This window comes from Nicotiana sylvestris, chromosome 10, assembly GCF_000393655.2.
Source record: "Nicotiana sylvestris chromosome 10, ASM39365v2, whole genome shotgun sequence".
Lineage (NCBI taxonomy): Eukaryota > Viridiplantae > Streptophyta > Magnoliopsida > Solanales > Solanaceae > Nicotiana > Nicotiana sylvestris.
The window spans coordinates 113332870-113345133 of record NC_091066.1 but is presented as its reverse complement, the minus strand read 5'-3'; the positions used below and the strand labels follow the sequence as shown (position 1 = coordinate 113345133).

Here is a 12264-nt window from a genome sequence, read left to right as displayed (position 1 = left end):
CAGGACCACCTGTCCTTAACTTCTGTGCTTGTAACTCTAAGTTAAGGGCTACATGCCCTTAACTTTTGAACGTGTAAGTATAAGTTCAGGACCTAATTGTCATTAACTTTTGAGCTTGTTAGTATAAGTTCAGGACCAAGTGTCCTTAACTTTTGAACTTTTAACTGTAAGTTCAAGACCAAGTGTCCTTAACTTTTGAGCTTGTTAGTCTAAGTTCAGGACCTATTGTCCTTAACTTTTGAGCTTGTTAGTCTAAGTTCAGAACCAAGTGTCCTTAACTTTTGAAATTGGATGCACCAAACCGATTTTGCAGAACACCATCCTCACTGACTTTTGTTGCTTTCATTGTATCATGTCTTTCGTATACAATTACTAAATCTCCATCTTTAATGCAGCGTTTAAAGGATAATTTATTTGCTGGATTTATCGGAAGAATCGTTTGGAGTATCAGGTTCAAAGGAAACAGTTTTCAACGACTCGAAAATATGAAGTATGGGGAAATAGAAGGGAGGGTTTATGTGATACATAGGAAAGTTTTAGGTTTTACAGTTTTAATGGGATAGATCAGGAACCTCAGTCGGGTTAATGAATGTCGTTGATCTAGGCCCAGGTACCATTGTATTTTCATTTGGGAATGAAAGAGTAACAACGTCCTTTCATATTAATTTTAATAAATTAGTGATTACTTTTGCTTAGCATTAAAAATTGCTGGATAAAAAATAAATACCACTTTAAATAGTGGCTACCCCATACAATTTTTACAAGAAATTTCATATTACTCTATTCATTTTAATTTAGGGAAACTACCAGCTATATTCATTTATAAGTAGCTTATTACAAAAATTGGTCAATTCATGAAATATTATTAATATTAGCCAAATATTACCATATTAGCCAAATATTACCATATTAGCGAATTAGCTATTTGTGGCTAAAAACAGGTCAAATCTTTTTTTCTTGAGTGGGTATTATTAGAATAGATTGGGTATATCTTAAGGAGTTTGGATCTCAGTTTTGGAATGATTTGGCAGAGTTTTGAGGTGGGTTGAATTGAAAATTCGAAGTAGAAGATGAAACATGAAAAAAATGATATGTGTATTATCATGTGTATTATTTGTGCATCACATATGTGTTATATTTGTATCAAATGTGTATCATTTGTGTATCACATATGTATTATATTTGTATCAAATGTGTATCACATGTATATCCATGTATATCTGTGATGCGAGATACATGCGTGGTACATGTTTGATACATGTGTCGTAGAAGAATTTTTTAAACCCGATTTTAATTACGAATTTTGATACCAAATCAGTCCAAATCACCTCCAATCTTCCTCAAAATTTGTATACTAATTTATATGTTTTCAATGTCTTTCAACCATACCCATTGAAAAAAAAAATGTTTTGCTTAGATTTTTGGATCTTGCATATGTATTTTTTTTTTTGTATTTCATCACCTTGTTTGCTAACCCCATTCATAAAATTTTCTTTCCGTCTTGCATCTAATGTTGTTGATCACGCTTAAAAATATGGAAGGAGATCTTTGCGTGTGATTCTTGTACAGAAAGAGACTTATTTATTTGGGTTTTCAATTTTTATGTGTTTGGATAGTTTTGGTAAGTCTATGATTAATGGCTAAAGGTTGGTAAGTTGGAACTTATTTGGGACATTTATGTAAGATTCCCTTTAATTTATGACACACTTTCCTATTAGTTCGTTTAAAAAAAAATAGATACATTTTTATATTTAAAAACAACTCAACTTTAAACTTTTCATTTTACGCATTTTACCTTTAGTGAGAAGTTTTTATAGTCACACAAATATAATAACCTTACAAAGCTTTTACCCTTTAAGATTTTAAAACTATAAATTTCCAAAAAAAAAATCTTTTTTTCTTTTTTCTAAACTTCGTGAGTCAAACTACTTCATATAAATTGATACGGAAGGAAGCAGTAGCTATTTCTATTCTCATGGAGGAATGAAAGATTAGTCAAATCATGCGATTAAGTGTCCAAGAAATTTCATAAGCTATTTCCACTAGTGTCACCCCTAAGTATCGCAATATTTGCAAGAGTTTGGCATTTGAAAGAAAGACACCCTTGACTATTTCGAGCCATGTGGTATTTGCCATATTTTATGTGAAATATTGGTTCACTCACAATTGCAATTCGCTTTTTAAGTGAATTCACGTCAAAACACAATTAAAATATGAAGAATTAACCTAAATAACTACCCACCAATCGCTTAAACTAAAAATGTCAACTAAACTAAAAATAGCCGGAGATGTATAATAATAATAATAATGTGTATAATTTACGTATATCGGCTAAAAAAATAAGCAATAAATCCAAAAAATATTTCACGCACATATTAATTGAATTAAGAAGCTTTGGAGCCAAACAAGCCCCCTCCTACATTGAACAATTTATGATGAAAACATAAAAAGAGAATTTGGGGTATGTAACAATGCTAAAAGTTCCACGCACATATTGGTGGTGAGTGTACTAGGAACAGGGATAAAGGAGCAGTACACTTATTTTCAACAAAAAGTATATATATATATATATATATATATATATATACAGCAGCTTGTTTGCTCTTCCTCAGATAAATTTGTATCACATCACACAAGCAGAAACCTTCAACTTTCACTGCCTGGGATGCTCACACTAACCAGAAGGATTGAAGAAGCAACCGATCGACAACGGTGTTCTATCCCTACTACATCTAATATGTCTTCTCAAGTGAGAAACAAGGCAGATGTTTAAGAAGCTGCTCAGGTTCCTCACCTTCTTTCACTATCTGCATTCAACTCAAAATAACAATAATTATATTTCAAACAAAATTACACACACACCCAAGAATTATTCTTCTGCAGCCACAGATTTATTTTAACTTAAAGCTAGTCTCTCTACATCACTTGCTTGAAAAGAAGTTGAATACAAGTTTCAAATTTTAAACAAAAGACATTGCAGATATATGAGACATTAAAGGAAGCAACAACTAACAAATAAGGAAAGAGCACATTATCAATTGTTTCCGTTTGAATTAAAAAAGTGGAATAGGTACCTGAACAAGAGAGCTAGTAGCCAGGCCCTTCTGAATAAGAAAACGGCGTCCAACTTTCTCCCAATGAACATGACCATCCTCACACATGGATTCATTGTTGATCACTTGATTTGGACTTTCCTTCCATTGCACATCACGCCCTACCCAAATGTACAAACTATTGGAACTATTTTCATCTAAATTCAAGTCAGGAATGACTATGATATAGACGGACCTCGAATCAAAAAACCCAGAAGCCAATCCTAATTTATGCATAGAAGGCCATTGGTAAAGACCTAAATCAGTTGTATCTGCAACTACAATTGGATGGTCATAGAAACTGCGAGATACATCGTCAGGTTGAACTCCATTTGGGAGTTGATTGTCAGTAATCGAACTCTCAGCATCCAACATTAACTCCTCTTTACTAGTATCGGCAAAATCTCCGTCATTAAGGTTGTCACACTCCAGACACTTTATTGTATCGTCTCCAAAGCTAGGGAGAGAAAATGAGGATGTTCTCACCAACTTTGCTGAAATTTGAGTGGAATCATCATTGCAACGTAACATCATCCTAGGAGGAGGATGACTGCCTCTGCGCTCGGCTAGTGAGGGGAAAGCTTCTTTGTACAGTAAACAACTGTTTGCCTGTCCAAGAGTATGACAGGTTGGAAATGCTTCCTCTGCTGGAAGGGACGTTTCTTTACAAAGTAAAGATGAACTTTCTTTGAAGGAATCATTCTTCACAAAGTTAGGATCTTCGTATTCAAATCTTGTAGGTGAAGGCTGTGCAGATAGGTATGCCAAGTCGGACCAATTAGAAGATGAGGGAGAAAAGGTGAAAGAACTGGAGTAATCTGAGGTTGAAGGTGAGAGTGAGGGGGATGTGGTATCAGACTTTGGTTTATTAACAAGAAAACAAGAGAGAGAATCAAGTGAGCTAAATGAAGGTGATGGCGATAGCAAAGGCTCAGAGTCAAGACCAGAGTTCCCAACATCTCTAAAACTTGGACTGCTGGTTGCATAAGAAGAAAAGGAATCTGGTGAATCACACTGAGGACTTGAAGGTGATGAAGGCAAAGCAGGAGAGATTTCTTTACTTGTGTCCATTTTATCGAGTACAGGACTCGCTTGGCCACCAGTATGACTGTACAATTTGGAGGCTGTGATAAATTCTTTCATTATTCCACTGGAAAACTTTCGCCTCAATCTACTCCATCCATTCTCTCTTGCAGGAAGACGCATCTCAGATTCAGTACCTGATAATGGAAAAGGTGGAACAACCCCACCAGCAAGTGCTTTGTAGAAAATTTCAAAATCAAGGTCATATTCACCAACCTTCTGTTGACCAATATACTGGATGATATTATCAGTAATCGTGCCAGTAGTTCCATCTAACAAACTTGCTTCGACCTTGGTCTTTTCTTTGCTGCAACCACCAGTGAAGAAGCTCCCATGGCTAAGAGCACTCCAAAAATCAGAAGGCTCTTTGCCTTCATTGATAATTATAACAGGACCTTGAGCCTTTTCATAGCGGATTACCTGAAAGGCTGCGGCCCTGGCGTTATCTGACATTACAGAGTCACAATGCTTCCCAATCCACACGTATATAGCAGAAGGAATAAGAACAAGGAAGGCTCCGCGAGAATCAAATCCTTCAGCCCCTGCCTCATTCAGCATTTTTGGTACCAAATGAAGGGGATCATATGGGGAGTGAGGTGCCATCCTGTACATTCTAAGCACAGAACTCGGACTCACAGGTAGAGCATGCACTCGTTTCTGGCACTGCAATAGTTGGCAAGCAAAACCCATATTCGGGTTTGTCACTCCTCTTGCAGCTTTTACATGCTGGAATGCATCTTCAAAGCTCAACCCCTCTTTCCACATAAGATATGCAATAACCAAAGAGGTTGATCGGGACACTCCTTGGTAGCAGTGCACAAAAACTCTCCCACCTTGTTCACGAACATCTTCAAAATAATCAAAGACATCATAGAGAATACTCGTTATATCCTCAGTTGGACTATCCTGCAGCCAGAGTGTCTTGTACACGAGATCATCCTTAAAGTATTCGGGACAACTAAACCCTACACAGTTTAAGACATGAGTGATTCCATTCTCATGGAGAATATCACGATTCTTTGCCACGGTGTCACTTCCTAAATAAATGTGATCCACAATCTTAGAGCATTCCTTATTGAAGAAAGCAAGCTTGTCTTTCTTGAATTCAAATTCTCGCGGAACCCGCTTAGTAGCTGAACCTACATGGGTGCTGACTGGTCCAAGCCTAACACCTGGAGTAGGGGGATTATTAGGCCATACGCCAAGATCATCCGACCCAGCACAAGGCCACTCCTCAGCAGTTGGTCTGGTAATAGAAAGAGGCTGAAGGGGTGGCAAACAAGCCCTTGCTTTACTATTCCATTGTGGTTTGGCACTGGACTTAGTCGGGGACCTATCAGACCAGGAAACAGACCGTGCATACGTTTTCCGATTCCCACCAGGTACCCTGTCCTTCTCATCTACCCCCAACATTTCTAGACATCAAAATAACCAATCACAGCCATATATATAGGGTTTAGTCTAGGAAGGCTCAATTAGAGATGCTGACCATCCAAGTCTCAACTGAAATTCAAGAAATCCAATGAGAACCCAGCTGAAAGAAACACAAAGAAAGCATCAAAAGTGAACTTGAGGTAAAAAGATCAAATTTTTATCTAAAATTCAAGAAATCCGCATACTAGGAAAAGTAACAAGAAGCACAAAATGAAAATGCCCTTTCTGTGGCTGCTCAAAGTTGAAAGCATCAAAAGTGAACTGTGAGGTGAAAAAGATCAAATTTTTACCTATAATTCAAAGAACCCCATATGAGGATCCTTCTAAGGAACCATAAAATTTCCTTTTTTGTGGTTGTTCGGAGTTGAAAAGAAACAAACCATTCAAATATTCAAACTTTATGACAATTTTCCCCCACCTAAAACCCTTGAACATATCTCCTCTATTTTTTGCATGCTTAGCAGAAAAAATAAGAGCAAATCAAACACAAAAGACGACTTGGTAAAACAACGGCAATTATGGAATTCAACGTAAAACAACACAACCCACATAATAATAATAATAATAATAAAAGAATATAAAAAGTCCATTCAAATATTCAAGCTATTGAATTGCATAAAATATACTCCTTATAATTAATTTAAATCAAACAGAAACAGTAGTCAGAATAAACTCACTGGAAAAATTCTGGTAGTTGGCGTGCTTGTAGCAGACATTTGATTCTTGAAAAATTACTGCAAAATTGTATAAATAGAAAATGATTGATGATGAAAAAGAAAAGTGAAGGAGAATGAAAAAAGAATGGGAAAATTACCAATTCAAAGATTGTTGTCGTTGAGAATAGGAAGAAGAAGGGAGAGAGAAGAGGAGTCGCAGGTAAGCCAAACAAAAAAGTGAAAATGACAGGCTGGCAGTTTATACACTCAAAACAGAATCGGTCAAACTGCCATGTCACGCATGATGAACTTTTCCCTCACGGGAATTTTCTTTTAATTTAATAATTCATGGTTCGGTTTGAATCGTTTTTTCCCTAAAAAAAAAATCAAATCAATTAAGTCGGTTCTTCCAATATTAGAACCAAACCAAACCAATTAAGTCGTTTTTTTTTTCGATTCGGTTTATGTCGGATTTTGTCGTTTTTTCGGTTTTCTCGATTATTTGTCGATTTTTTCTTAAATATAAGACATACATTACCAAACACATATTCCGGCGACCACATTTTTAACGTAACACAATCAAATTAATTGCCCTTTGAGAAATCTATTATTTACCAAAATATATTGATGATAATTGAATCAAATAGTGATGAATAATTTAAGGACTCAACTAAAAATATACTTATTTTTAACACGAAATGGATTCTTACACTTAACAAAAGAAAGCTACGAATCAAACTAGAATGTAAAGGTAAAGAACTATACTAAAAGTGCAAACTATTAACATTTACCATAAAAATTTTGAAACTTTGTATAAAAATATACACATATATAGGTGTAATAATAAATTTGAAATAGTTACTCATATAGTCGGTTTGGTTCGGGTTTTTTTCTGATTAAAACCAAACTCAAACCAAATTTGATCAATTTTTAAAATTCAAAACCAAAACAAACCAAACCAAGAAGTATCAGGTTTTTTGGTCGGTTTGGTTCGGATTTTTATGAACACCCCTGCTAGCAATCAAGAATAACCTCATTTGATACAAAGGATAATACAAAAAATTTAGTCCTAATTGTATTTACACCAAACAAATCATGCATTTTGCATAAAATTTTATTATTTAATCAAATTTAATTGATATAGATTTTCATTTTAATTTTTGACTGTCGCAATTAGATTATTTGATTAGATATAAATTTCAAGTATTTCTTCCGTTCTAATTTATGTTTGATTGTTTAAGAAAAAAAGGCAAGACTTTTAAAATTTGAAGTCTAAATAAATCATAAATATTTGTGTAGTTATAAATCGATTCATTAAGGGTAAAATAAAAATTTTAAATAAGAAATGTGACATTTATTTTGGAATTGACTAAAAAGAAAAAAATACTATATAAATTGGGATGGAGGGAGTGTTTTTTCCGATACTAACTTTACGTTTGTCATTTTGAATTTAGAATTCAAATTTGATTTAGTTAATAGAAATTAAATTTAGAGGCAAAAGTTTTAGATTAATATTTGAGAATTTTTGTGTTTAGAAAGAAAAGCAAAATGTTTTTCTAAAACCAAAACAACTAAAAACAGATTTTGCAGTATCAAAATGTTATCCAGAAAAGCATTTTCTCAGAAACTACCTAAGCACGCAACTCTTTTCAAAATAATTCTTCAAAAACTATTAGGGCCATTTGGCCATAGAACTTTTTTCATTTTTGTTTCAAATTTTTTTATTTTTTTTCGAAATCAATAGGCCATAAAATTTTTAATTTTCACTTGAAGATGAATTTCGCAATATTTTATAAATTTAAAAAACTCTAAAAAGTTATTTTTCAAAATTTTTCACTTCAAATCACTCCCAAATTCAAAAATAACCAAAATTGTATTCATGACCAAACACAACTTTAATTTTCAAATACGATTTTCACTTGATAGGATTGGGAATCCTCCCGAACAACCTTTCAGTGACTTCATAATATAAATATCTTAATTTTTATTCATGTTAATTTGTAAATTATTTATTGTTCTTTTTTCTTTTATAGTAGTTGTGAAATAAATATTTTGAAACAATAGGTCAAAAAAAGTTTTAAATGTATGATAATCACATAAATCTTTTTTAAATGACTAGTTAATAGAAGAAAGTTTTTAATTGTGTTTAACTAGGCAAAAAAATATCTTATTCTTAAGTTAACTATTGAAAGAAAAAAAATCATTGGATTAACCTATTACGTAGGATTAAAATTCATGAAAAGGGGAGAATAAGAAAGACAAAAGGAAGAAATTAAATAAAAAAAAAACAGAAAAGAAAATTGAGTTATTAGAGTCAAATTAAAACTGCCGACCTACATCTTGGACTTTCTTTATAATCAACCTAAGGCGTGGAGAATTAGAGAAACCAAGAACATTAGAATAAAATAATTTTATGGCAGTATTATTATTTACTCATATACTATTATAATTTTTTGGATTTAGTGAAGAAAAAAATATTTTTAAACGAAAGCTTTTAGTAGGAGTTGTTGCAATCAATAGTCAAATAAATTGATGGGCAACGTTCAAAGTTGTAACCTATACTGCTAGTAGACTCAGGGCTGTGGACTACAACTGGAGTTTGATTTGACATTCAGTATTTCACTTATTATAACTTATCTTCCTTAAAAAAAAAATAAGGAAAGAAAAAGAGCAGTTGGGAGTTTATTTAACGGGAGAAAAATTTAATCAAACAAATACTCCATGTTAAGTTGGCTATGGAAAATATAGTTTTCGATTTTTGGAAATAATTTTGAAGTAGTTTTACGAGGTTTTTTGTTTGGGAATAAAATAAAATTTATTAAATCATAAATTAATATTCAAACCGTTTACCCACTGTTTGAGCAAAAGATATTTTTTTGTTGAGAAAAAGTTGATTTCCAAAAGTTGCTAAGTTTTTGAAAGAAAAAACGTGCTTTTAAGAAGAAATAGAAGCAATTTTTGAGAAATAGAAAAAAATAGTTTCTCTTCAAAAGCATTTTTTTGAAAAGGACTCTTGAGAAAAATACATTTTGAAGCACTTTTTAAAAGCCTGGTCAAACACTAATTAATACTCAAAATTATTTTTTAAATTTAATAGCCAAACACAAACTACTTCCCATCAAAGTATATTTTTTGAAAAACTCTTATCAAAATAAGTTGATTTTAGAAGCTTGACAATTAGAGCCCGTTTGGATTGGCTTAAAAAAGTGGTTTTTAAGCATAAGTGCTTAAAAACACTTTTTAAGTGTCGGAGCTTGTTTTTATAAATGAGCAGTTCCGTGTTTGGAAAAAAGTGCTGAAGCTGAAAAAAAGTTGTCGGGGTATTTAGTAAACAAATGCTAGCAAACACTTTTTTCTGTTAAAATGACTGAAATATCATTAAAGATGTTAACACTATAAAGATATTACTATAATATTTTATTCTAAATTAACGCACATACAAATAATTTATAATTAAATCACTTTCAATTTCAATTAATTATCTAAATATAAATTTTTTCTTTAATAATATACAATAATAATTATTTGATCAAAAAAGTGATTTTTCCGTTCATAGCTTCAGATTCTTGGGTAACATATAAATTCATTGAAATATTTGATTTAGAATATAGTTTCAGCAATTAAGCAAAGGACGGATTCAACCACACAAAAAAATTTAATTGTTATGTAACCAAAAAAAGAAGCTAAAGAATAATATTTACAAAATATTAGAATATATGAAACATTTATTTAAAAAGCTACTGTTGGCTTCCCTTTTAGCACTTCAAAAAAGTTAACTAATTTTGGTGAACATAGCAGCAACGATAAACTGGAAAATGGTGATGAGAACTAACACTTCAAATAGTAAGGGAAGGGTCGTTTTGGGGTTTAGAAAAAGTAAATGGAATAGTAAGGTAGATTACTTGGTCAAACATAAGGAGCTTATAAGCCAAAAAGTAATAAGTTAGGGTTGCCCAACTTATTGGTTTTGGCTTGTTTTGGATATTTTAGCTTAAAAATATGTAGCTTAAAAGCACTTTTATAGCCTATCCATGATGAATTATTATATGCAGCGGAAGCAATCCCAGTATCAAAATCACATGTAATTTAGACAACTAGCATAAACGGGATTTCACGGGTTACCTCTTGAAGCGTGAACATATCTCTTCTACCACGTGAGCCTTCAGTTCCATAACTTCTCAATGGAATCTCCATCACCCGCACAATCGTGATCCTCGAACGTTCCACGGTCTTCTACTGTGTTACCCAAATAATACCCGAAAATAGCAATTTCGTGTGGGCGAAATTTCTAGGAAAACTTGGCTGAAAATTTCAGCCACCATGTACTCATCCCTCTAGGTGGAAAACCTTATGTATTTATAGCACAAGTTTTAAGGGTTAAGACCCTTTTCCAAAACCTGTTAGGTTTTCTTTTCCACCAGAAAAAGGATTCCTTTATTTCCTATTATTTAGGCACAGTAGGGACCACAGAATTTAATTAACAAGGCTTCCAATTATGGAATTAATTTGTAATTTTCGAAATTAATATCCACCATAATTAATTACGAATTATTCCACTAAAAATTCGTAATTACACTCCTTATTCAATTTCGAAATTCATCCATTAAATCTTATTTAACTCCCCATGTTAAGATTCAGATACGAATCAATTAAATTAAATTACTGACGATTTAATTTATTGATTATTTCCTTTAGACTTTCGCTTAACTTATTTCATGTGTCGGATACAAAATCCACCGGCCGGGTTTACACATGAAAACTTATAAGCTTTCATAAAGGTATATCATCAATCTCTAAACCGAGACATGGATTCCATCAACTAACTATTACTTCGCCAATGTATATTATTATTATCCAATTTACCAGGCATATTGACCCACGAAAGAATCTCGCCTTTTAATAAATCAAAACAATAATAATACACACAGCTAATAATAATTATATCAAGATTAAGAGTATAAGTACATTTAATGGCTAGAGAGTTTATTTTATTAAGTCAGTATAAAATACTTATCTCTACCTGGTCCGTTCAATACATACAAAATGTACTAGCACAAGAAGTTGGAATTAAACCATTCCCATAATCAAGATTAATTATATTTAATCTTGTGCTACAATCATTCCTGATGGTTTGTCCAATTCCATCATTAGATTGTGAACTCAAACTTTATACTTATAAGAACCGATGATTTAATCTTCCGTGTATAAGCTAAACTCTATACACTAAATCATCTACTATATAAGCAAAGGACACAGACTATTATATGATCTATTTAAAACTTTATTAAAACTGAATAAACAATTATTTCATAATAAATACTATATCTAAACCAAACTCATGGTTAATAGTATATATCCCAACAATCTCCCACTTAGACTTTTAACCATGATAATTATTAGAATATACTATATCCAAATGCATGGTTAATAGTATATGCCCCAACAATCTCCCACTTAGACTCATAACCATGCATCTACAACTTTCTCAGGCATTCTTTTACATGACTATTAAAAGTCTTCACCAAATAAGGTTTTGTTAAAGAATCTTGCCAAGTTATATCTGATGCAATATTTGTCCAGTAGTACTTTGTCGTAATTATCTAGTTTGGTATTAAACTCTTCAGAGATCCTGTTACCGAAACTATCCCAAGAATGAACACCGAACTATAATTTTCTTTAGCTTTCTCCCACTAAGACGAAGTACCACTAATATTACCTTCGTTACCTCACGACATTGAAATATTAGTGACTTCTTACTATAGTGTTCAATGTTCAAACATCACTCCCACTCGATAAAGGCATATTATGTCTATTAACGTTCTCCCACTACTTAAATGCAATGGAACGTCAATTCTGACGTGTGGGTTTTGATGTTCTTGAACATCTAGTTATTTCTTTGCCCAGTTCCTGTAAAAATAGTTTACTTCTAGGAACATGTTTTATTAAACAGTCCTTATCTAGAAAAATGCATTTGTTTTAACAATTGCCTTATTTTCTTT

The 12264-nt window shown here is 32.6% G+C and overlaps 1 protein-coding gene across 2 annotated transcripts; it reads right to left on the bottom strand.

The window, feature by feature from the left end:
* Positions 1-2347: 2347 nt before the first annotated feature.
* LOC104236870 (protein-tyrosine-phosphatase MKP1-like) lies at positions 2348-6500 on the bottom strand. Of its 2 annotated transcripts, XM_009790903.2 has the most exons (4): positions 6424-6500; positions 6287-6343; positions 3075-5709; positions 2348-2807 (listed from the first exon to the last, which is right to left on the bottom strand). In XM_009790903.2, the coding sequence occupies exons 3-4, from the start codon at positions 5586-5588 to the stop codon at positions 2733-2735; spliced, it is 2589 nt and encodes an 862-aa protein (XP_009789205.1). In that variant the 5' UTR covers positions 5589-5709; positions 6287-6343; positions 6424-6500; the 3' UTR covers positions 2348-2732. The 2 variants fall into 2 exon arrangements, with proteins under 2 accessions (XP_009789205.1, XP_009789206.1); XM_009790904.2 differs by lacking the exons at positions 6287-6343; positions 6424-6500 and adding an exon at positions 5900-6124.
* Positions 6501-12264: the final 5764 nt, after the last annotated feature.